The following is a 26,376-nucleotide window of genomic DNA, read 5'->3' as shown; positions in this document are numbered from 1 at the left end:
GAACATTTAACATTTATACAGCAGTTCATATTCTCAAAGTCATGTATCAGTGACAACTGTAAAATACATCTTTAATTTGAATTGATGAAACACTCTGCAGGGGTACATTCAGGTGGTAGTCCGCTCCCCTCTCCAAATAAAATGAGAGAAAGAAGAGATTTGAATATAGAAATACTTAAAAACTACTTATAAAAATGGAAGTCAAATGCCCTGATATCCAATCATAGAAATGATTTCATTCTTGGTAGGTATGTCTTTGTTCTTCACTCACATGAATATTCATAAGCTGCCACAGCTCTTCATGTATTTAGAAGTACAGGGGTAATCCTCATTCTGAATGCAAAAGGATTGATTTATAAATATGCACTGTAATCCTTAGATACTACTTTAAATAAAAGCCCTTCAGATTATGTATTTTCTCCCAAACTCTCATATCTGTACTCTTCTTCCCATTTCCTTGCCTTGGTTGAACTTTAGCTAAAATTTTCTTGAAGGCCAAACTTTCTAAAGGTTTTGTTTCAACCATCTAATGATCTGTTCTCATGCTCAATCTACTATCACAGCTACGGAGAACCCCAAAACAGTGCTGTGGTGGATACTTCATTCCTAGTAACAGTGTTTTAATAGGATGTCACTGCCATCCCACAATTCTACCCACTTACAGTCAAGTATGACCAAGAATCAAATTTTCCCCATGGACTGGAGCAGTAGCAATTCATATCGCTTCTAGGCTTGCTTCATATGCCCTTTCTCATGGCCTTTCTTCTGGCTGGAGTGTTAATGACCACAGCAATTTGGGAAGTCACATAATTGATTGCAGAAGTGCCAATATCCTGTATCTCTAAATGCCCCTATAGAGAATAGCTGCCCTCGAACCTGGAATACCTCCTTGGACTTCTGTAATGACTATAAAATACATCTTTAATTTGAATTGATGAAACACTCTGCAGGGGTACATTCAGGTGATAGTCCACTCCCCTCTCCAAATAAAATGAAAGAGAGAAGAGAATTGAATTAAGAAATGCTTAAAAAATACTTATAAAAATGGAAGTCAAATGCCCTGATATCCAATCATAGAAATGGTTTCATTCTTGGTAGATTGAGTGTCAACAGGAGATGGAAGTAAGTTTTATTTTGTTTTTGAGGCATATTTAAAGGTCTTCTTGGTTTTTCCACTTTACTTACCCTAATTAATACAAGTCTGGATTTGTTACTACAAATGTATGGCCTCTAAGCCCAGTGGCCTCTCACTAGCATTGTACAGCCATTATGGAGCTGCTTCTTACTTTAACTCTGCAGCTTTTTGAAACCTTCAGAACTCTCTTCAGGGTATCCTTCCACTTTCACCCTTTGTTTCTCAGCAGATTACATTGACTTACAGAGAAAATAATGCCACAAGGCATGAATTCCTTTAATTCTCTCCTTTCACAACTGAAAACTTATCCATGTTTGTGCCAAATCTTACTTCTTTTCTTTTAGATTTAGGAAGAATTTTATTTCTCTTTAAAAGTATTCTCCATATGAGTTCTAAATTTTACCCTTCCATCTGCTTCAAGCTCCTTCTCTATTTCTTATTTTTTCTCTCTCTGATATTATAAATCTCTCCTCCCTCATTCCTGTATTTCTTCCCTTAAAGGATAATCATGATCAAGACTCTTTGATTTTTAAAAATTTAGCCTGTATCCTAAATTATTCCTAATTTAGCCTGTATCCCTATCTAATTCTTAATCCATTTCACTTCCCTGCTTTTCAAAAAAGCTTCCTTAAAGTGTATTTTAGTTTCATTCTTCATTGTGTGATCTCTCATTTGCCCTTCATCCTACAATTTGGCTTATATATCTAAGGCTGCGTTGAAATTGTCTTAAGGAAAGTATGATGAACATTTTGTTGCTGTATCCAGTCTTTCTAAAAGGTAAATGTGATCACTTCACGTTCTTTCTTAAAAACACTTTACTGTCATCCTAAATCAGAGTTAAGACCAAATACCTTAGTATGACTTATGAGATACTTTAGTATCCGTCCCTTTTTTATTCTCTTATTTCTTTATCTGTAGTTTCCTTACAAGTACCTCGTGACCAAATGTTACTGAACTATTTAGAGTTCATGATGCTTAGGTCTCTCTAACTTTTCCTGAGTTGTTTCCTCTACTTAGAAAGTACGTCCTCAATCAACCATGTGTTTAAATAGCTTCTTATACTTCAAGACTCAACTCCAGTATTTCCTTTCTCTTATTGTTTTTCCTGGACTGTTACAACTTCTTTTCTGCCCAAATAATGCTTAGAGTTTACTCTAGAATTTAACACGCTGTGTTATAATGTTTAATTCTCTTACTAGACTATAAACTCCTTGAAGAAAAAAAAAATCCTTGTCTTAATTTTTGTATCACTAGAACCTAGCCTAGTGTCCAGAGCAAATAGCTAATATATATTTATTGAGGAAGGGGATTAATAAGTTGCATCATTATTAATAAGTAAGCTCACAAAAATGGTGACTCTTGGAGGTATTTAGTAATGATACACCAGATACAGCAGATAGCATTGTTGGTAATATGAAACAGCACAATGCCAAAAACAAGATGACATTATAATTTTTTTCAAAATTAGAAATAGAAATATCCATTTAAATTATTTAAAAGAAAAAAATTTGTATCTAAGAATTGGTCATCAGATATTTTATCTTTTATAAGAAAAGTGTGTGTGACTTTATAAGAAAATAGAAAAAGTATAAATCACAAATTGCTTCTGAATAGCAACCAGGAACGCAGACTGAAGGTCATATGTGATCGACCGCAGAATAGAAAGCAGTAATCTGAATTATGGACTCCACAGGGACCAACTACTGCAGGATACTGCAGATCCTCTTAAACAGGACAATGGTAGTGGACAGATGCCAGGTCTTCAGAGAATGGAATCTCTAAGAAGGAAGGGGCAATCATCGCCTTTGTTAACTAAAAATCAGATTGACACAGAAAAATTTCTAAGAGAATGTTTGACAATGTCATATGTGTGTGAGGAAAGAAGCCTGATATTGGAGACTCAGCTACTCATGAGTCAGAGTTAAAGAAAGGAAGGTTTTTAATTGCACTGGAATGCCTTCTGTCATTTGAAACGATCTGGATTACACAGTTTCTAAATAATCAGATGGTAAGCCAAACCTATGGAATGACTTTCAACCTTGATTAAAGAAATGAGCACAGGCCATTTAGAGATAGTAATGAGGGCAGAATGATATTTTCTGTGACACAAATAGAAGACAAAACAATTTAAAATGAAGTGAACAGCAGTGCTGAGATGAAGTAAGATTAATGAAATAATAGTTCAATGGAGGCTTGGAGGCTTTTCTTGCGATTCTGAATTCTAAGTTTATTAAATGCAAGGGTCAGAGGAATTTCTAGGTCATTTGATGCTATCTCAAGGTCAAATGAAGGCAAATAGTCTCACATTCACTTCCACTGTTCCTAGTTTCTTCTATATTTCTTCATTTCAATGTTTAAAAAGCCAATGTTTATTCCTTACAAATTTAAATTGTGTTTGCAGTTTTTCTTCACCTGCAAAGCTGAAAGTAAACTTATGTCTATTTTCCCTTGTAAGCTACTTCATCTGAGTCACTAGAACAGTAGCTTATATTTTGTTTGCTCTTAATTCTGGAAGTTTTTTGCATCATGATACTCTGCCCTCTCCTTCTCTTTATTGAAATCATTCCATTTGGTTATTTATTTTTGTCTCCTATTAAAATGAACCTGAAAACTTAGGTTTATGTGGAAGTTATGGCAATTATTATTTTTAAATCCAAGTAAATAGCTTTCTCACCCAATTGTATATCCTACACATTTATTTGCACTCTGTTTAGACATGCTATATTGTACAAAGTGTGTTTCCCATTATTTCCATTTACCACAAATTTATGCGTAGGTTAGCCAAGTATATAAGCCATTTGTGTCTGTAAATTAAGAAACAGAAAACCTTGACAATAAACTCTAAAATTTACTTTCTCTCAAATATCCCCAGTCCTTGAGAAAATAAATGACTAATGGTAAATAGCAATCTACACCCAACTATGTCTCTTCTTGCACACAACAGAAAAAACAAATCAGCACTGAAAGAGGTAATGCAGTGTGGTTTGACAGTTTTTAAAAATTAATTTTATTTTATTTTGGTGGAAACAAAAAAATCAACAAAACTTCTCTGATTGCCTCCCAAATATTTTGCCATTTTGAAACTTGGTGTGGATGACAGTATTTTGCTCATAGCTAAATAGAATGCATGTCTTATTGAGTGTTTATGATAATAGCAGACACAGGAGCAAGGTTTAAACATTTATCTAAGGAAGAATATTTTTATCTACTAATTTGACTATTTAGAATACCTAGTGAATATTTCAAGGGATAATGATCAGTATAATCAGGTAGGAGATGCCCCTTGACCTAAATGCAACATTAATAGGATAACACATTTTCACAGTTTATCATTTACTTATCTAGACTAGCTCAGTTATTAATGTCCTAATTTTATAAATATCCCTGTATGCAAAACTATGATAAATCTACCTGTGCTGATGGTACAGAAGTGGAATGGGAGAGTTATTACAGGAGCTATTGCTGAGACGAGAGAACTATCACTTTTGGGTCACGTTGAAAGAGCCCAATGAACTGGTAACACCTCTTTAGAAAGGAAGACCCTTTAAAAATGAACAAGGACAAATGAATTGTTTGTAATGTTTTATTCTTTGAGTTCCCTGAAGAGTGGGTATACACATTTATAAGAATGTCATTTGCTTGGTTTCAGAAAACTTGGCAGGGTTCCATTTGGAATTCAAAGACATACCTCATGAATTGAGTTTCAGATAAATTGAAAGAATCCTAATAACTTTTCAAAATGAGAACCATGCCAATTTCTCACTGTCTAATAACATTCATCAACTCATCTCACAGAGAGGTTTGAAAAAGCTATTATCTTCAAAACATGTTTATTGGCTAGAATGTTTGCTTATTTTTCCTTCCGGTATGTTTACCATGAAAATAGTGATTGGGAACCTAAGAGTAACATCAATACTAGGAATTTAGTATTTCTTTTCTAGAGTCTTATTCAAACTTTTTATTAAGTAAAATGAGTTTGAAAAGTTGAGTTTTTTCCTGTTCCAGAGCCTAATTTTATTTAGGATCTGACCCATGAAAAGTCTTAATGAGTTACATAAGATGTCATTCCTTCAGTGAACTACAATGAAAGATTATGAAAGTAACTGATGAATGGAGACATGAAGTGCTATGTTTTTTTAAACAATTGGAAGTACTGCAGCAGTATTTACTGGACATTCCTTGGGGGGCAGTGTGAGGAGGGCTTTTCTCCTAGGATACCTCCTTAGACCAACCCAGAACTCTGGGAAGCTGCTCTTGAGGATTTTGTATCTTTTCATCCCACTAGTGGGCCTAATTTGCAGTGACCCCCTTTACCTGTAAGTCATAGTATCTGCAACAAGGCCTCACTTCTTGGGAAAGATAGCAAACTTGTAGTTAAAAGGCTCTAGGCCCAGTCCTAGATGTAGGAATTTGAATAAAATCATGAATGCAATCACGTAATCATTTCCTCCTTGTAAATTAAGATTTGTTACTAATTTATGTATTCAGCTGATATATGAGCAACTTTCTATTGTGCCAGGAATGGGGGCAGCAGATAAAGACAGAACCACTAACAGGGAGGAGGTCATTGCCTACAGAAATAGCTGTTGCAGTACTCTTCTGAGCCTGAATTTTAAAAATAACAAACATGGCTTTGCTTCATGATCTATGAAGTACCATATGAATTCAGGAGGTCTGAAAACAAAAGGTAGCAAGTTCAAGCTAAAAGATTAAACTACAAGCATGTAGTAGGTTGAATATGAGAATAAAATAAAAGTGTAGCCCACCCTTGATTATTTACGGATTGGCTAGAGTTTATGATTATCAGTGCCCTTCGATTATCCTTTTCCTTCCAGCTACCAACTATTGAATATTTTTTTGCTCATTAACACCTGTCTAGGAGTGGGAAGGTGAAATGCTAATCAGACAATTTGGTTAATTGTTAGTGGCTGCTATAATCCTTTTTTTTTTTTAAGTTGAGATAAGGAAATATTTTACTAAAATATTGGCTGTGGACCACTAAACTTTATGTCACCTTCGCTTCCTTTTATTGCAAGGATAAATGCAGATATTTAGTTTTTAGTTAGGTATTAAAGAGAATTAAAAACATAGTAATTCATGAATCCATTGGTTTTCAAGTATCACACTATAAATTCACATTACGTAATTCTTATTGGTCAGTGTTCAGAAAATATTACTCTTCTACATTATGACTACTTTAAAAGAAAGCTTTAGGATTTAATCGTTGCGATTTTAAGTGTAGCCCTATAAAAATAACTGCACTTGCTAAGTGGATTTGTATCAACAGGAACACAACTTTTAGAAAATTACTTAAGACTGCCCTCCCGTTTGCCTGTGGTAGACATTTGGGACCCTCCCCAAGCCAAATAAGGGAAAGAAGAATGTTCTGACCATTAAAAGCACTAAGAATAAATCTGAGCTCTCATGGATAAGATTACTTTCAACTCTTTACTTCATGTTTTCTGACATAGACCCCAAGATCTGTAATTGTCTTAGAGAAACTGTGCGGGCATAGATGGTACTTTGTAGTTCATTTGGCTTCTTCTTCTTCTTCTTTTTTTTTTTTTTTGCCTGTCTCTCTTTGGGGCTGGAGAGCTGGTGTGTCTCTGTGTGTGTTCCTCTAGAGTGCCAAAAAAAAAAAAAAAAAAAAAAAAAAAAAAAAAAAAAAACAAACATGCTGAAGAGTCCTAGGGAGATGAGGCTATTTTTGTTTGAAGCTGATACTTCTAGCTGAGCCACAAGTGCTGCTTGGAAAGGGCTTAGGTTGATTCCAGGGGGAGAACTCTGCAGAGGAGAGGCAAAGTTCAACAGGACAACAAAGAAGCAGCAGAAACAGCCAGGAAAAAGAAGAGCCCCCAGGTTTTGACACAGAACCCTCTACCAGAGTTCTCAAATCCCCAAATAGTCTGCAAAGTGCTACTTGACGGGAACTTTTCAACTGACATTTACTTTTGACGACCACCATGACTGAGATCACTGCTGAAGGTATTGCTACTATTTTCCAATAGTATCAAGTAAGGAAAAAAAATATGCAAATTGACAGCCACATGGACTGTTGATGTGTCCATTTAAAACGTTGCTTTAAGGTAATTGTCGTGGTCAATGATTCTATACAGGATCTGAGAAGTGGATTTAGGAGCTGAGAGGCTGCCAGATCTGTATATTGGGGGAGCAAAAAGAGATTTCTCTTAAATTTTGCATGTGGAAACTATTCTCTGCTATACCAAAGGCCCCACTAGATAACAGTTGTTACTCACACCTCTATAAATAGCTATGGTCATGTAACATGATGGATGATATCTTATCCAGCAAAAATTACAAAGTTTTCAAGGATGGAGACCATGATGAACTTAAAATATTACACTAATGCTTACTTAAACTTAAAAAGTAATTTGAAGCATTTTTACTTTATGATATTTTTAAATGGAGACCTTAAGTTTGTTTTTCCTTTGCTACTAGGGTATGTAAAACACACACACATATATATGATTTATATACAATTTAAGACATAAGTGGTCTCACAAAATTTGTATTTATTTGACCGTTAATGGAAATTCAGAGATAAAGATTGGAATTCCACAAACTTACTGTGCATCAATATGATTTTTAAAATAAAGTAATTAAGTTTAGAATTCTGGTTCTTTTCATAAATTCATTCTTCATTTTCCTCTAAATGGTAAATTCTATCTTTATGTTACAATAAATATTTTCTGCTTCAATGCTTTACTGAAAGCTACATACTATAATTATAATACATATCTTCTATTTGATGGTTGCTAGTTATATATATTTATATTCCATATATGCTTCATATATATATATATGTGTACATATTTCTTAGAATGAAGAAGCCCTTCAAAACTAAATTACTCTGAATACAGTCACAGTCTGGTTCTAGTTGAGGTAAAATTTTGGAGGTGGATCTAAAATTTGCTTCTGACAGCTGTAAGAAACTCAGACAGGTGGTGCTCTTAACAACTTCCAAGTTAAATGCTGTGCTGGTTTGCTTTGAATAATACAACTGAACTATAGAATATGTGTTTTTATTTTGGGGGTAGAAATTAGTATCGACACACAGTAATTTCTCTTGGAGATTTTCAGTCAATATTTGTAAGAATTGCCTTATTTGTACCTTACACTGAGAAATTCAGTCTGACACCCCAAATTAATAACAATTACTGAGAGAATTCTGCGTGTTAGGTATTTTGCTCAGAATGTTATGGGTGTTTACTTATTTAAAACTGACACAATTCAATTAAGGAGGCATTATTATCTCAGTTTGGCAGAAAAAGGAACTGTAGCTAACATGTTCTGTGACTCGCTCAAGACTATAGCATTACTAACATTTAAAGCCAGCCCCTTTAAATCTCATTTGTGTGTGTGTGTGTGTTTTCTTTTCTGTGAGAGGATATCAGGTTTACTCTTTACCAATTTTAGTTCAGAATTTGCTAACTAAATATAAACAGCATTTTTCCTATTCCTTAAATATTCTGTGTCACGTTGCTTTTAGTTTGCCTTAAAGAAAGCTATCTATAAAAACTTATTGCTTAGCTCTGCACAAGTTATTAAGATAGCTATGAGTGTCTTAATCTTCTGTTTCTCTACCTCTGCTCAGTGTTTGGGCTCCCAGGTGATTCAGGAGGTCGGTTGACTAAACCATCTTGGGCTTGTTTGTGGCTTATGTTCTGTAGAACTTGCAGTTGATTCAAAAGACTTTTTACAGGAAAATTCGTGATTATGAAATAGAACTTTTGTTTCTGCCTCCACTCTGCAGGGGTTTAAAAGGGCCTTAGAAGACCTTCTGGAGTCACCCATAAAAGTAATTGAATTAGTAATAAAATTAAAAAGTAGAAATACCATCTAATTCCTGGGTGATGGTCATTTTCCACTTCCGGGTCTTAACAGTTCATAGGATCTATATTATCTAAACATCAATTATGTACTTTTTTTCATTTTCTGGAGTGATTTATTAATAATATTTCTCAAATGAAAATTAGACTGTCAACTCAAATGAAGTTATCTTTTAAGGTAGCACAGTCATTCTTTGAGGATATCCAAAGTTTTTTGCACACTGTTTTACTACACAGTTTCATGTTACCTTGGCAATTCTCACTTTCTGTGCCCTAGCTACAATTGCCTTCCTCCAGTCCTTTATAAAAGGTATGCCTTTGTACAATGCCTTGGTACAGGCTATTTTCTGAGCCTGGAATAGTCTTATTTTATCTCATCTGCTATATTTCTTTCTCAACCACTTATTTATTTATTTATTTATTTATTTATTTATTTTAGAGCAGAGTTTCTCTGTCACCCATATTAGAATGCAGTGGCATGATCATAGCTCACTGCAGTCTCAAACTCCTGGGCTCCAGCAATCTTTCTACCTCAGCATCAGAAGTAGTTAGGACTACAGGTGTGCACCACCATGCCTGGCTAACTTTTTTTTTGCTTTATTTTTGTAAAGACAGGATCTTGTTATGTTGACCAGGCTGTACTTGAACTACTGGCCTCAAGCCAAGATTCTCTTGTCTCTGCCTCCCAAAACATTGGGAATACAGGCATGAACCACCACGCCTGGGGCTTGCAATCACTTTTGGACATATTACTGAAATGCCAGCACTCTATCAGTAGACCTATGCCACCTATCAATTACAATTTCCATCCATTTATCACACACACAAACAAAACAGTTTGTGGCACTTAAGAATATAAGAGGTAACTCATTACCTTAGAAAGCTCTAGTCAACTGTCCTCATCTCAGGTTTTGGGAAGACGAGGCTCATACATATTATATGACTCTCTGATGGTCATGGGAAATTAGGAGAGACCTGAGGATACATTTCATGCCTCCTGTGCCTCATCCCATAGCTTATTCAACTACAGTGATGCCGTTCCTATAACCTCACCTAGCTGCTCACATCAATTTCCACTGCAGGTTCCAAGCTGGCTTACTTCATCCAGTGGAAGAAAGGAAATAATGTTAATTACAGAATTGTGTTTCAGGTACAGAGCAATAGATAAATTAGAAATAGGACAAAGTTGAACCCTAAAGGATTTTAGAGTAATAACACCTTTGATTCTGGCACAATAAATTAATAAAGATAATTATAACAGCAATGATAACAACTTACATTTATTCTGAAGACATAAGATATCAAGCACTGTATTGAGCTTGATAAATATTCATTTAATCTTCAGGGCCACCAAATGAGATAAAGGCTAGTATTATTGCTGTTTAGAGAATAGGAAGCTGGCTGGGCGCGGTGGCTCAAGCCTGTAATCCCAGCACTTTGGGAGGCCAAGACGGGCGGATCACGAGGTCAGGAGATCGAGACCATCCTGGCTAACATGGTGAAACCCCGTCTCTACTAAAAAACACAAAGAATTAGCCGGGCGAGGTGGCGGGCGCCTGTAGTCCCAGCTACTCGGGAGGCTGAGGCAGGAGAATGGTGTAAACCCGGGAGGCGGAGCTTGCAGTGAGCTGAGATCCGGCCACTGCACTCCAGCCTGAGCGACAGAGCAAGACTCCATCTCAAAAAAAAAAAAAAAAAAAAAAAAAAAAAGAGAATAGGAAGCTGAGGTTGAGAGAGTTTAAAGAATGTGCTAGAATTCACACAACTGTATGTGATATAGCCAGGATTCATTATCATGCCTGACCACAGAGTCATATTGGATATGTCTTCTTGCTGTGTGAGACTGTTAGGTTGGTCAATTAGGTTGTTGTTGGAGCCTACACTAGGACCATGTTACATTTAGGAGGTTGAATCAGGCCCAGACTGGATTACACTCAAACAGCACACAGGTTCAGGGCTATAAATAGTCCTTTATCTTCCTTGCAATGTAATGTGTCCAAGTTGCTGGGAATCCTATATATAATTAACTTAGTATTTACTAGAACGCTTAGTTCAAGAAAGCTTTTTATTTAAAATGCTAGAAGAGCTTATGTCAAACTGTCAACTTATAAACCATTATATAACCTCAGGCTTCCGGAGAAAAATTATTGTACTATGCATGGAATTCTTTCCTTACCATTAGCTGAATCACATTTCACTGCTTCTGTAACAATCAAACCTCGGAGAGGATTTGATATTCAAAATTTGAGCAAAAGTGGTCATTTATATTCTACACACCGCACTGCTCCCATAGACTCTGCAGCACAAGATTACTCACGGTTGCTCTCAAAAAAAAAAAAAAAAAATTCAAGAATTCACTGCCAGACTACTTAACAACTAGGCAAACAAGTTATATCATCTAGCGTGACAGATGGTGAAATTATGAGGTGGTCCAACCTATGTTTCTTCATTTACCTCGTCAAAGCAAAGGGCAGCTGCTCTGGCTTAAGTGGGGATGACCTGGGGATACAAAGGATTGTAGCACTAGTTTCAAGCCGTGGTTACTTCCAGGGGATGTTCTTCATTTTCCTGATAAAACAACATACCACATATAAAATATTATTTTTAGTCTCATAAGTACATTTTAAAACTGACATTAGAAAGATAGCCTATTCAAAAGAGGAGGACCACGACGGTGAAAGTCACAGTTAAATGAAAAGATTTGTGCATGGATTGTTTAAGTAGAAGATTGGATTTTTTCATTATGCAACACTTGAGGGCAATGCACAGACCCATGGATAAAAGTCTGGAAGCCACAAAAAAGGCACACTGTTGGCAAAATGTAAGGCAAAACCCAACCAACCAGTAAAATGATAGCTAGAACTGACTCTTCTGACTAGAAAGAAAGGAGAAAGCAAGAAAGGAGGGAAGGAAAAGGAAATACACTGCCTCCATTTTTTAAGAAATAGAGGCATGAGGAATATACTAAAATCTATACCATAGTAGGCAGTAGGCTATGGGAACTGCTACAGTACAGACAACCCAGTTACTTCAAATAAGTTCCTGGGAACAAAAACAAGAAAATCTGGAGAATAGATGAAAAGAAATGTAAAAAGTTAGCAACCCATCACAATGTATGTAATGATGGGATCATGATTCAAGCAAACAACCTTAAAAAATTCTAATGAAATAAGTGAACATTTAATACAGTCTGGATGTTAGATAACCTTAATAATTATATTTTTAGTGGGATAACTGTATTGTGGTTGTGTTTTAAAATTACTTAGTATTTGGAGATACACATTCAAAGATTTATGAAAGAGGTGATGTGATGTTTGCAGTAAAGAACAAGACGTTTCATATTATTGGTGACATTAATTAGAGACAATAATTAGAAAAAGTTTGTTTTTGAGATAGGTCATGAGAAAACCTGAGAACAATTCAAAAGCCTAAGGAGTCAACATGATGCAAGAAAAAATAGTTCTAAAAATTGCTATGGCTTGGAACATTGCATTCATTGACAGGGTATTAAGTATGAAGCTTTTGTATGACTATCTCTTTGAAATATCACAGAAACTGTGAAAGGCAGGTATCAAATAAACCCGATTAGTCTGACTCTGAAACTTCTTGTTCTTTACTGCTCAAGTTGACTTTAGGAAAATAGGAAAAAAGGAGAAAAAAAAAAAGCAATTTTAAAAACCAGGAGAGTATAGTTCACTGAAAATCAGAGAGAAAATATAGTGCAGAGCTAAGAGAAAGAAGCATTAAGAAAAGAGAATGTGATAGAGTAGTAAGTGCATGGAGTTTTACTTGAGTCAGAAATTGGGGTTCAGGCACTATCTCCACTACTCAACCACTCTTGGTCTGGGGAGGATGGAGCCTCACAAGAAGGGTCATGAACTTGGTTAATTAAAAATAGTATGGCCAGAGGAATTTTTTAAAATTTTACAGGATCATGCTATTTGGCAAATTAACTTTACGCTTTTTAAATTGTGCAAGTCATCCATGATGCAAAATTTGCAGTGACAATGAGCAGAAAATATAGCTGTGTAGTGTCAGCCCTTGTTAGGTTCCACTAAGACGCTTTTTCTTATAGTTTTTATTATTATTTGTAATAGGAACTATTTTTCTCCCATCCCATAAGCACATAGTATCCATGAAAATGTTCTGTTTATCAGCTTAAATGTATGTTTTTTTTTTTCCTATTTACTTTTGGTCATCATTGTGACAGTAATTTAAAATTTATGCTACTTTTACAATGCAAAAACGAATTGAGGCTATTCAGTTATTATACTAAAGGCTTAGGAATCCATAGAGACTTAAAGTCTCCAATACTGTTTGCATTAATTTTTAATCAGTTAACAATATTTAATATGAGAGAAACATAAAACAGTGCAACTAAGCAATTTTAAAATCATCTACATTGACCTTTGTGTTGAATATATCAATTTGAAAAGAAAATGGTTAAGATTTTCCAGCAAAGCTTTTGGTTTTATACTTATGCTTAGTTGGAGCTCAAAGACAGTATTAAAACATTATTCTTTTCTTCTTTCAAACAAAAAGAAACCCGTTGGGTACATGTTTAATGTATTTTGTAAAAATACATGTTATCTAATTAACACATTTAAAAAGAACAAAGTAGGGAAAAAATCTTCATCTCGCAACTATGCATTAACATCATACAATAATGTCAAGTTTATGGAGTTAGGCCCCATTTTACTTAAAGTTCTAGGAAGATTTGTCAAGGTTAAGTTTTTGCTGTCCCCAGTTCCCACCTGCCCTGTATAATATGAATGACAGGCTTGGTTTTTTATAGAGAATACTTATTTGATTGTCACGTAAATATATATTACCCCTAGTGAGAGTTATACAGAGACAGATGAACTTCCTGGTCCAAACAGATAGTAATTTTTATCTTCAAAGGAAACCAAAAAGAGTATCTTTGGCAAATGTGCAATGAATAAAGTCTTGCTCTGCTCTATACAAGTTAATGCTCTCTAAACTTCAAACATCTCCACATCTCCATGCCTGAAGTGAAACTGTCAAAGACACACAGAATTTACAATTTTGAGAGATTCTTTGGTATGTAAATGAGCTGTTTCCTCATAAACTGCAGACTCTATCTCAGTTACAATGTACTTTAAATATTACATTTAAATATATGTGGTTTAGATATTTTCTAATATGTTATCTGTGCCAGAAGCTAGTGCATGTGGTTTTCACCCAAACAAGTAAAAGACATGATATTTTGACCTATAAGAACAAAGATAATTTAAATGGAGCAACCCGTTCTTCATAGGGGAAACTTGGTTTCATTTAGACAGCATGAAGCTGGAACTCACTGTGACAAACCAGTTTTATCTTTGCTACGCATTTGCTGCATCATTCTCCCCTCCCTGACACAGGTTACTAAAGTGTTAAGAAAAACAAAAGAAACAAAAAAAATCTTAGTATTTCAAACTTAGTTTTAATATGGTCTAGGGCATTCGTGAGCTCGTGGATGTGAGAGATTCAGTTTCCATTTATACAGACGTTCAAAATACATATTTAGCAAACTTTCCGTGGAAAATTGTTTGTTGACTTTGAAAATAAAATCATCATGTGATTAGGGGAATTTTCTCTTTGAGGTAGACATTTAATATAATGTCAAGACAAAAATAACAGATATGAAGTGGTACTTCTCTGACATTCACTGCTGGATCTATTATTTTTGCCCATGGTTATTCTTATTTAACCTATATATTATTGCCTAGGGGAAAAAGTGTACTGTAAAATCTGAAAGTTACTATAGTATAGTAAAATGCCAAGTTTGTGAATTTAAATCTGCAGAAATATTAGGCATTGCATTTAGAAAAAGGCAAGTTACCTCCATCTGAAATATAACAAAAGTTTAGACTGTATGGTATTAATTATCAACCTAGACGTAGATTTATAAAGCAGTATGTCATGCCAGAGGTTCAGTTTTATTCAATATTTTAACACCTATTATGCACCAAATTGAATGCCTGACAATGTGGACACAAAAATTAATAATAAAAGGTCCCCGCTACATTGCAAAACAAAAAGGAAAGAGCCAGAAATAATAGTGAGAATAAAGACTGGACAGATTTTAAAATATTTGATTCAAATTTGAAATTGCAGACATGTCTCTTTTTATTGCACTTTGCTTTATTGCATGCCACAGATACTGCATTTTTCAAAGAAAATGAATAAAGTTATCACCACCATTTTTCCAACAGGACGTGCTCACTTCCTGTCTCTGTGTCACATTTTGGTAATTCTCATAGTGTTTCAAATGTTTTCATTATTGTTTTATCTGTTTTGGTGATCTGTGATCGTTGATCTTTGTTATTAATATTATAACTGTTTTAGGTCACCACAAGCTGCCTCTATATAAGATGGTGAATTTTATCAATAAATATGTGTATTCTGACTGCTCCAAAAACTAGACATTCCCGCTATCTCTTCTCTTCAGGCATTTTCTATTCCCTGAGACACAACAATATTGAGATTAGGAAAATTAATAACCCTACAACAGCCTCTAAGTATTAAAGTGAAAGGAAGAGTTGCATATCTTTACTTTCAATCAAAAGCTGAAAATAATTAAGCTTACTGAGGAAGGCATGCCAAAAGCCAAGATAGGCTGAAAGCTAGGCCTCTTGCACCAAATAGCCAAGTTGTGAATGCAAAGGAAAAGTTCTTAAAGGAAATTAAAAGTGCTACTCTGGTGAACACACGAATGTTAAGAAAGTGAGACAAACTTATTACTGATGTGGAGAAAGTTTGAGTGCTCTGGATAGGGATAGAAGATCCAATTAGCCAGAATTCTCTTTCAGCCAAAGCCTAATCCAGACCAAGGCCCTAAATCTCTTCAATTCTATGAAGATGTGGAGAGATAAGGAAGCTGCAGAAGAAAAGTTGGAAGCTAGCAGAGGTTGGTTCATGTGGTTTAAGAAAAGAAGTCATCCCCATAACAAAAGTGCAAGGTGGAAGCAGCAAGGGTTGATGTACAAGCTGCAGCAAGTTATCCAGAAGATCTAGCTAAGATCATTGATGAAGGTGGCTACATTAAACAAAACATTTTCAGTGTAGACTAAACAGTCCTCTATTGGAAGAGGATGCCATCCAGGACTTTCAGAGTCAGATAGGAGAAGTCAATGCCCGGCTCCAAAGCTTCAAAGTTTAGGCTGACTCCTGTTAGGGAATAATGCAGCTGGTGACTTCAGGTTGAAGCCAATGCTCATTTACCATTATGACAGTTCCAGGGCTCTAAAGAATTATAATAAATTTACTTTGCCTGTGCTCTATCAATGAGATAATAAAGGCCTGGATGACAGCACATCTCTTTACAACATGGTTTACTGAATATTTTAAGCCCACTGTTGAGATTTACTGCTCAAAAAAAAAAAAATTCTTTCAAAGTATTTCTGCTTATTGACAATGCACCTGGTCACCCAAGAGCTCTGATGGTGATATACAAAGAGATTAATGTTGTTTTCATGCCTACTAAAAGATCTATTTTGCAGCTCATGGCTCAAGGAGTAATTTTGATTTTCAAAACTTACTTTTTAAGAAATACATTTTGTGGGCCACGCTCGGTGGCTCATGCCGATAATCCCAGCAATTTGGAGGCCAAGGTGGGTGGATCACCTGAGGTCAGGAGTTCAAGACCAGCCTGGTCAACATGGTGAAACCCTGTCTCTACTAAAAATACAAAACTTAGCCTGCTGTGGTGGCAGGTGCCTGTAATCCCAGCTACTTGGGAGGCTGAGGCAGGAGAATCGCTTGAACCTGGGTGGTGGAGGTTGCAGTGAGCCGAGATCGTGCCACTGCACTCCAGCCTAGGGAACAAGAGTGAAACTCTGTCTCAAAAAATAAAATAAAATAAATAAAAAAATTTTAAAAATACATGTTGTAAGGCTATAGCTGACATAGGGAGCAATTCCTCTTATGGATCCAAGCAAAGTATATTGACAACTTTCTCGAGAATTCACCATTCTAGATGCGATTAAAAAATATTTTTGATGCATGAGAAGAGGTCAAAATATCACCATTATCTGGATTCTGTAAAAAGTTGATTCCAACCCTCATGATGACTTTGAGGGGCTCAAGACATCAGTAGAGGCAGTAACTGCAGATGCGGTGGAAATAGCAAGAGATCTAGAATTAGAAGTGGAACCTGAAGATGCTTCAATCTCATGATTAAACTTGAATGGATGAGGAATGACTTCTTTTCTTTTTTTTTGAGCCAGCATCTAGTTCTGTTACCCAGGTTGGCGTGCAGTGGCACAGTCTCAGCTCACTGCAACCTCTGCCTCCTGGGTTCAAGTGATTCTCATGCCTCACCCACCAAGTAGCTGGGATTATAGGTGTGTACCACCCTGCCAGGCTAATTTTTGTATGTTTTTGTAGAAACAGGGTTTCACCATGTTGGCCAAGGTGGTCTTGAACTCTTGGTCTCAAGGGATCCAGCAGCCTTGGCCTCCCAACGTGCTGGGATTACAGTCATGAGCCACCGTGCCTAGGAGTTGCAACTCCTGGCCTAGGAGTTGCTTTTTATGAATGAGCAAGGAGAGTGGTTTATTGAGATGGAATCTACTCTACTCTTTTTTATTATTATTATACTTTAAGTTCTAGGGTACCTGTGCACAACGTGCAGGTTTGTTAGATATGTATACCTGTGCCGTGTTGGTGTGCTGCACCCATTAACTCATCATTTACTTTAGGTATACCTCCTAATGCTATCCCTCCCCCATCCCCCCACCCCACGACAGGCCCTGGTGTGTGATGTTCCCTTTCCTGTGTCTAAGTGTTCTCGTTGTTCAATTTCCCCCTATGAGTGAGAACGTGCGGTGTTTGGTTTTTTGTCGTTGCGATAGTTTGCTGAGAATGATGGTTTCCAGCTTCATCCACGTCCCTACAAAGGACATGAACTCATCCTTTTTTTATGGCTGCATAGTATCCCATGGTGTATATGTGCCACATTTTCTTAATCCAGTCTATCATTGATGGACACTTGGGTTGGTTCCAAGTCTTTGTTATTATGAATAGTGCCGCAATAAACATATGTGTGCATATGCCTTTATAGCAGCATGATTTATAATCCTTTGGGTATGGTATTTCTAGGAACCTACTCTGCTCTTGATGGAGATGCTGTAAACATTGTTGAAAAGACAACAAAGGATTTGTAATATAACATAATGTAGAAGATAAAGCAATGGCTGGGTTTAAGAGGATTAACTCCAATTTCAAAAGAAGTTCTCCTATAGGTAAAATCCTATCTAACAGTGAATGTAACATACTACAGAGACACCTTTCATGAAAGGCAGAGTCCATCAATGTGGCCAATTTCGTTGTTGTCTTATTTTAAGTAATTGCTTCAGCTATCCCAACCTTCAGCAACCACCACCCTGATCAGTCAGCAGCCATCAATATTGGGGCAAGACCTTCAATTAGCAAAAGGATTATGACTCACTGAAGGCTCACATGATTGTCAGTATTTTTCAGCAATGAAGTTTTTTTTTAATTTTCTATTTTTGTTGGCACAGAGTAGGTGTATATATTTATGAAGTGCATGAAATATTTTTATACAGTCATACAATTAGTAATAATCACATCAGGATAAGTGGGGTATCCATCACCTCAAGCATTTATCCTTTCTTTGTGTTACAAACAATCCAAATATACTCTTTTAGTTATTTTTAAATGTACAATAAATTATTGTTGACTGTAGTCACTATTGTGCTATCAAATGCTAGATATTATTCTTTTTAACTGTATTTCTGTGCCCATTAACCATCCCCACCAACAAAGTATTTTTAAGGTCTGTACATTGCTTTTTAAGACACAATGTTATTGCACATTTAACAGACTAGAATGCACTGCATATATAACTTTTATACACACTAGGATACAGAAAAAAAAAGTGTGATTTGCTTTCTTGCAATTATTTGCTTTATTGTATGATATCTCCAAGGTGTGGCTGATGGTGTTTGATGTAAAGAATGTCATATTATTGTTCATAAATCTTATGATTAATTATTTCACTTTGAAACTTGCTGAAAATAATTTAGGGTAAGTAAAGAATGTCCTATTCTTAACACTGATAATTCTCAGTGCACATGACATTATTGTGAAGGTGTAATAATTTTTCAAGGAGTAAGGAGATCAAGAGTACATTTGATCAATGCAGAAATGACAAAAAGAGAGAGAGAGAGAGAGAGAGAGAGACAGGAGGTAGGTAAAAATTAGTAGTCTGTGGGATGTAGCCCTGTGAAGACTGGGGTACCAAGTTACCTTACTAAGAAACTGGGTAAAAGTCCTGATTTAAATACTCAATTTTCAGTCAGGCATACTGTTGCTATAATACTATAAAATCTAGATGTTTCATGTTTCTGATTCATTTGTAATTAGTTATTATGTTTCCTAGTTCTCTATCATCCCATCTGAGTGTTCTCCCATTATTTTAACTTCTATTGCTGATTTCCATCCCCACATACGCTACTTTGAGCTTACTGTGTTTGTATAGAGACCATTTCCAGTTCATGAAGAAATAATAAAATAATACGAACTGTCAGGTAATGATTAAACAAGTGTCTTCAGGCTAACAAAGAAGAATCAGTTCCTAAAGTAAAACCAAATCTACCAGCATGGGTTGTTCTAAATAATATGAGAACTAGTGGTTAGGTCAGTGGTCTTGTCAAGAGTTCCTGTAAAAGCAATGACAGGGTCCATAGACCAAGCCTCTGAAAATGTGAGCAGAAAGTACTTAGGGTAGCGGTAATGATTAGATTAAAGCAATAAGACAGCAGAATTCTCTAGGGCCTTTGTTCATAGTGACTGGGAGTTAACATTAGAAATAATAGTTCTGACAGTTTCCAGAAAATTTTGGCTACCTCTTGAATTATGTACACCAGACTTCACTGCTCAGTTTCTGCCCAGTCCCTCAGGATTTGAAGCGTCTTGTTGGTCTGGCTAGAATGATGTGCTATCTCATCATGCTATGGGTCTCTGTTTTTGAGGGACATGAGCTCTCAATACTCATGTGCTTTGAGACATAGTATTTTATCTTCTTCCTATCACTCCATTATTTACCTGTGGATGGAGAGGAACAAAAAGTCTGGCCCCCTGAGTGATAATCATGCACCTAACAAACATTACTTGTATATATTTTTGGTATCTACTTTTGCTAGTTACTCTTTTAATTCTAGGGATGAAATGTAAAATATACATAAATCTAGTCCTCAAGAAATGATGAGATAATTGTATATGTAACTCTCTGATACTGGACTGCCAGTTCAAAGTTTCTTGAAACAAGTATGTATAAAATTATATACAAAAATTGTGAGATATGTTTCTTGGTTTCTCATCAGATTTAAAATAGACAATGTTTACATATATAAAGCTATTAGGGAATAAATCAATATAAAACAAATAAGCAAATCAACTGTTATGAGATATTACTATTGGGAAAATCTGAGAAGCTAGGAGAATGGACGGATTTGTTTGATCAGGGACTGATATAAAGGAGGAGAACTTATGTTAACATTTGAAGAATGTTTCTAAATTAAAGGACAGGGACACAGAAGAAAGAGTAAAGAATTAAGTTTGTAACATCCCTAGGTCCTAAAAATTCATGAAAGGTTAATTCATTTTAGAAACAATTATTCGATTTTTTACACTAAATCAATAAATATGTTGATCTTGGGTTCAATGAACAAAACTGGAGGAGACACACTTCATTGGTATTCGGGGTGGAAAAATTTGTTGTAACGACCTTCCCCAGAGATTGCAGAATAATTAATACCCAGTAGCACCTCTCACTATAATTTAGACTCCATAAACACCCCCAAAATTTTCCTATCAGAGATAATAAACTACACCACAGTTAACAAGAACATAAAATAAAGATGTGCATAGATGCTAGTGGTAACTTCAAAGGAGATGGGATTGAAATCCTCAACTATGAGAAACTCTAGGCTTAGTTATCATTCAATTTTATATATAAGGTTCTTTTGATGTCAATAGAGGGGATTTGGATTGGTGAGAAGGTCATTTTGCTTCTCTAATCAGTTGTTTGCCTCAATTTGCTACTTATAATTCTACAGTAGAAAGGAATAAGAAAGACAATAACCTCAGGGAAATATAGGGCAAAAAGATTCACAAACTAAATGGAATGACATACTTCCCCCTTGAGAAAAATCAGTGAAAGGTGATGGCTTATTTTCTGTGTCCTTGAGCTAACTAATGAGTTGAAAAGTGACAGCATAATTTGAGGAGAGGCACAGGTGGAAGCAGTTCTGATGGGCAAAGTGAGAGAGTGCTCTGTGAAATTGCCCGATAGTTTTACACAAGCTAAATAACAAACCTCAAGGTGGATTACATTTCTTTTACTTGAGAGTCACCCTATATTGTGTCATGTTGAACTCTACGTGTTTGCTTAGAGTACCTCCAGTGTTTTTTTAATCCTTTACAATACTATCATGATGACAAATGTATTTTCAAATCATATAAAAACTTGCTTAAAATTAAGTTGTTAGGTAATACTGAGCTAGAGGCCAAAATGCACAAGAACTCTACATACAAATGTAAAAAAATTAGGATACTGTTATGATTGCTGAATAATGCTGTCCTGCTTTTCGAGAGACCAGCCACCTCCTCAGTTCAGTGTTAAAAAAAATGGTATGAGTCATCATAATTTTAAAAATATTTTTCTTAAAAATTCATTTTAGTAAAATACAGACTCTGAAAGGTTCATAATCACATATGCGGCTGACCCTTGAACAACACAAGGGTTAAGGACACCGACTCCCCAGTCGAAAATCCACATATAACTTTGACTCCTCCCAAAACTTTATTAATAGCCTACTGTTGACCAGAAACATTACCAATAACATTGTTGATTAATACATATTTTGTATGTTATATGTGTGTGTGTGTGTATGTGTGGGGTGTGTGTGTGTGTGTGTATATATATATATATATATATATATATATGGAGAGAGAGAGAGAGAATTACAATGAAGTAAGCTAGGGAAAGGAAAATGTTTTTTAAGAAAATCATAAAGAAGATAAAATATATTTAGTATTCATTTAGTGGAATTGGAGCATCATAAATACCTTCATCTTCATCATCTTCACATTAAGTAGACTGAGGAGGAGAAAAAAGAGGAAGGATTGGTTTTGCTGTCCCAGTGGTGGCAGAAGCAGAAGAGGTTAAGAAGTTCGAGTGGGATGCCGGAGAGCCAGGCACTTTTGCTATAACTTTCATTAAAAAAGATCCTCACATAAGTGGAACCACACAGTTAAAACCCATGTTCTTCAAGAGTCAACTGTCTTTATATATCATTTACTAAGGAGCAACGCAGTTGACATCCACCTAACCAACACCTAGATCAGGAAACTATTCCCAGCACCTGGAAAGCACATCTTCATCTAACCACACTTTGACTCTCACTTTGGTGTTGCTTCCCAATAAAGGCTCCTCTTTCTTTGAACTTTCCTCTCCAGTGAACCAACTTTTTTAGTAATGGTTTTCTTCCTTTGCTTTATAGTTTTATGACCTCAACACCGATAAACAATATAGTTCTGCTAAGTTTGTTGTTTATATAAATGGAGCAACATGGCATGTATTGTTGTGTTTTGCTGCATTAATTCCTCATTCTGTTTGTAAGAGTCATTTATGTTGTTGTATGTAGCTAGAGTTTGTTATTCTTCTTTCTGTACAGTGTTCCATTGCATAAAAAAATCACTGTTTATCCATTGGATTTTTGTTTCAATTTTGGGAGGCTATGATGAACAACATTTTTATGGGTTCTTTTTTTAGTTTTAATATTCTATTATCAATGTATATTTATTTCATGGCACTATGTTCTGTGGTGAAAAGGTGCATTCAGCATGAAGCCACTGTGCTCACTCAAATTGGATTGTTTAAATCTAGTTGGAAAATGTGGAGAAAGGATGACCTTGTGGATATCTCCTAGAAATGTCCTGTTTTTTAGAATAAATTGATCTAGTCTCACAAGATATATAAAATGGAGGAGCAGAGAGAAAATGAATAGAATCCTAAGGACTTCTCAGAGTTTTGTCACTGAGATAGTAATCCTCACCATATAGTAACCCCATTTTGAGATTGTATGGGCAGCAATGTAAAAACTGACATATAGAATGAGGCATTCAACTAATATTGATTGAATGTCATGTCTCCTCATTGCCAAGCATTTTACTTGGAGCTGGGCCAATAGCGGTAGCCAAAAAGTCCCTATTTTCCTGCTGCTATTAGAACACTCTCAACTTTTGACTAGAATCTTCGTTGTCACTAGGTTCTGCACCTTGCTGTACTGGCTGGCACTTGTGAGTGCAACTGAGTTTTTGCTTGTTGAGGCCCCTCCTTCTAGGATCCTTGGTACACTTTTATCCAATGGACATCATCTTTAATTTGACTTACTGGCATTTATTCTAATATTGCTGTTGTTAACATTCAGGCAAAACTTAGGTTTCCACTTCTACTCTTCCTGCTTTTAGATTAAGATTGACCATCCTTAAAAGGTGACAACTTCAGGCAGTTAATTTTATCCACTTTAGTTTGCCAGCTTAAGCTCTCAAAAATTATTCAATATTCAATCTAATGGAAGGAGGTTTTATTGAGGTGGAAAGCCTAACTCTGCCTCAGTGTGTGAGAAAAGAAGGATAAGAGAGACTCTATCTCCATTGTTCTATATTTTATTATCTCCAAAAATGAAAATGAAAACAAAAATTCTATTTGTAAAACTTTATGAAGAGCATGGGTACATCAGACATTCTTTTCTGTTTTTTGATTTGGGTCAAAATGTATGAATACATGTGAGCTTTGTAGACATAACAACTTTGAGAAAATTCCAAATAAGTTTTATTCTCCCAGATCAGAGTTTGTCAATGTGTAGTCCCCAGACCAGCAGCGTCAGCATCACCTGGGCACTTATTGGAAAGGGACGTTATTGGGATACATCTCAGACTTTCAGAATCACGAACTATAAGAGGAGAGAAGGGCGTAGTGATCTGTGTTCTAACAAACCTTTCAGATCATTCTGACACATGTTGAAGTTGAGAGCCACAACCCTAGTTAACTACATATAGACTTTTAAAACAAATTTCCTACTGCTTCCAATTAATTAGGAATGAAGATCCATATCAATCATATAGTATAGTGGCTTAAAACTCACAGTAACAGAGGATTCTTTTCATGATAAATTTATGATCATGCACAAGAAGATTCTTTTCATAGGCAATGGAAATCTGAAGAATGGAGATGAAGGGAAAAAAATCAAAGAAAGAAACTATTTGCCTGGAAGAGAGCAAAAGTGTGTGGAGGCCAAGAGCCCAACAAGTGCCCACTGAAACTCATGAACTTCCCCCATAATCAGCTATTTCTCTGGAACTGCAGAGTTCTGTTTTTTATTCGTACGCTCAGTCTCTAAATTTTGGAGTCCTCATTTCTTGTATTCACCTTTTCCTATTTCTTCTCATTTAAACTCCAGTTATTTTTTTAAATTAGAACTCCTGTTCTAATTTAAACTCCGGTTATTTCATATATGGATATCTGTACATGGTGGATTGTATTTTTCAAAAGTGGCTGCATCAAGATTTCCCATCTCATGTGTTCTTATACTGTGATCTTGACTCTTCTTCTCTTGAGAGGTGAGGTCTATTTTTCCTCCCCTTAAACACAAACAGACCTGTATAACAGCTTCAACAAAGAACATACAGAGAAAATGACTTCCAAGGTTAGATCATAAAAATGCCAGACATATCCAGGTTGCTAGTTTGGGAGATCTGCTTTTGAAACTATGCTGTGAAAAAATTAAAGCAGCCTGGAAGCATGCCCATAATGAAAGAGACCAAGACCTTGACCTGCAAACCCAGCCAAGCTTCTATCCAACAGCCAGCACCAACTTTCCAGCAATGTGAATGAGTCATCTTGATAATGGATCCTCTAGTCCCCAGTTGAGCCACCACATGTGACAACTGTGGAGAGAGGCAGGCCATACCTGCTGAACTCTAACCAAATTACACATTTCTGAGCAAAGTAAATGATTATAGTTGTTTTAGGCCACTAAGCTTTGGAATCTTTTATTATGCAGCTACAGATAATACATTATATTAGCATCTTTGTAATCTCCTGACTTCTAATGTATCTTGCAATCTGGCACACTAAGTTAAGTTCATAATACTACATTACCCAATGAATAATGGTAACTTATTAAGGGTACAGTTGTTTCAGACAAATTCAAAATGACGCTAGGCAACTTTACAATTGTTATACTTCTTCAGTTTCATCATTGATGTATTTACACATTCATTCCTTGAGTAAAATATATTTAGAAATGTTGATTATTATAATAAAATGTTTGAGTTACTGGAGATAAATTCATAAAAAAGAACCAGGAAGAAGAGGAGGAGAGAGGGGAAAAGAAGGAAGAGGACGAGGAGGAAGAGGAGGAGGAGGAGAGATAAAAGCAGATTCTTAACTAAGGCTGTCACACAACTTGAAGATTTTGCAAATGTGAATGGGCATTTTTTTAAATTAGAGTACCCAAAAGATACATGGTTGTGAGCCATGGAATTTGAGCAATACTGAATTTCACTGAGCAGGCCTAAACCCAAACAAACTGAGTGCTCACACAATGTCTACTGATGACGAGTAGTGAGAACATTGGTTGTGGTATACAGAATAATTATCCCCCAAAATATTCATGTCCTAATCCCAAGAACCTGTAAATATGTTATCTTACCTGGAAATGAGAATTTGCAGATGTGATTTTATTAAGCACCTGGAGAACGAGAGAGGACCCTGAATTATCTAGGTGGACCCAATAAAATCACAGAAGTCCTTAAAATTGGAGAACTTTTTCTGTGGGTGGTCAGTGGGAGATGCAATCAGCCACTACTGGCTTTGAAGATAGAGGAAGAAGCTATGAGCCAAGGAATGTGGTAACCTATAGACAGTAGAAAGTACAAGGAGATGAATTCTCTCTAGAGGCCCCAGAAAAGAATGTGGCACTGATGACACTTTGATTTTAGCCCCTTGAGACCCATGTTGGACTTCCATGTACAGAATTGTAAGATAAATTTGTGTTAAAGTTTGTGGTACTATGTTATGATGGAGTAAAAAACTAATATACCAGTGTGTATCTGGTTACTATAACTCTCTCTTACTCACTAGAAGACAAATTTTTAGAGGGCTCATATAAAATTAGCATAGGAGAATGGCAAATTCATTTTTCACAGGCCCAGTGTAGTGGCTCATGCATGTAATCCTAGCACTTTGGGAGGCCGAGATGGGCAGATCACCTGAGGTCAGGAGTTTGAGACCAGCCTGGCCAACATGGTGAAACCCGGCTCTACTAAAAATACAAAAATTAGCCGGGTGTGGTG

The 26,376-nt window shown here is 35.9% G+C and overlaps 1 protein-coding gene and 1 long non-coding RNA gene across 32 annotated transcripts in view; one reads left to right on the top strand and one right to left on the bottom strand.

Moving 5' to 3' along the window:
* LOC105465537 (uncharacterized) overlaps positions 1–26,376 on the bottom strand; it is an 81,241-nt gene that overhangs the window by 25,675 nt on the left and 29,190 nt on the right. For 2 of the 4 annotated variants that reach the window (XR_011623328.1, XR_011623329.1), the window contains exons 4-5: positions 11,440–11,553; positions 7,153–7,291 (exon numbers count right to left, since the gene is read on the bottom strand). The exons of 1 other annotated variant lie outside the window; for it this stretch is intronic. This is a non-coding gene — a long non-coding RNA (uncharacterized lncRNA). Of the gene's footprint in view, positions 1–6,507; positions 6,756–7,152; positions 7,292–11,439; positions 11,554–26,376 lie in introns of those variants that run through there. One more of the 4 variants, XR_011623330.1, reaches the window with a different exon arrangement.
* LOC105465538 (triadin) overlaps positions 6,839–26,376 on the top strand; it is a 408,157-nt gene continuing 388,619 nt past the window's right edge. For 21 of the 28 annotated variants that reach the window (XM_071096399.1, XM_071096381.1, XM_071096398.1 and 18 more), the window contains exon 1: positions 6,840–7,120. In XM_071096399.1, coding sequence (XP_070952500.1) covers positions 7,099–7,120 — 22 coding nt within the window. In that variant the 5' untranslated portion in view covers positions 6,840–7,098. Of the gene's footprint in view, positions 7,121–26,376 lie in introns of all 28 variants that reach the window. The other 7 variants (XR_011623327.1, XR_011623326.1, XM_071096402.1 and 4 more) reach the window with 5 other exon arrangements.

The sequence above is a fragment of the Macaca nemestrina genome, chromosome 5, assembly GCF_043159975.1.
Source record: "Macaca nemestrina isolate mMacNem1 chromosome 5, mMacNem.hap1, whole genome shotgun sequence".
Taxonomy (NCBI): domain Eukaryota; kingdom Metazoa; phylum Chordata; class Mammalia; order Primates; family Cercopithecidae; genus Macaca; species Macaca nemestrina.
The sequence above is the reverse complement of the archived record's forward strand: the minus strand, read 5'-3'. Positions and strand labels throughout refer to the sequence as shown.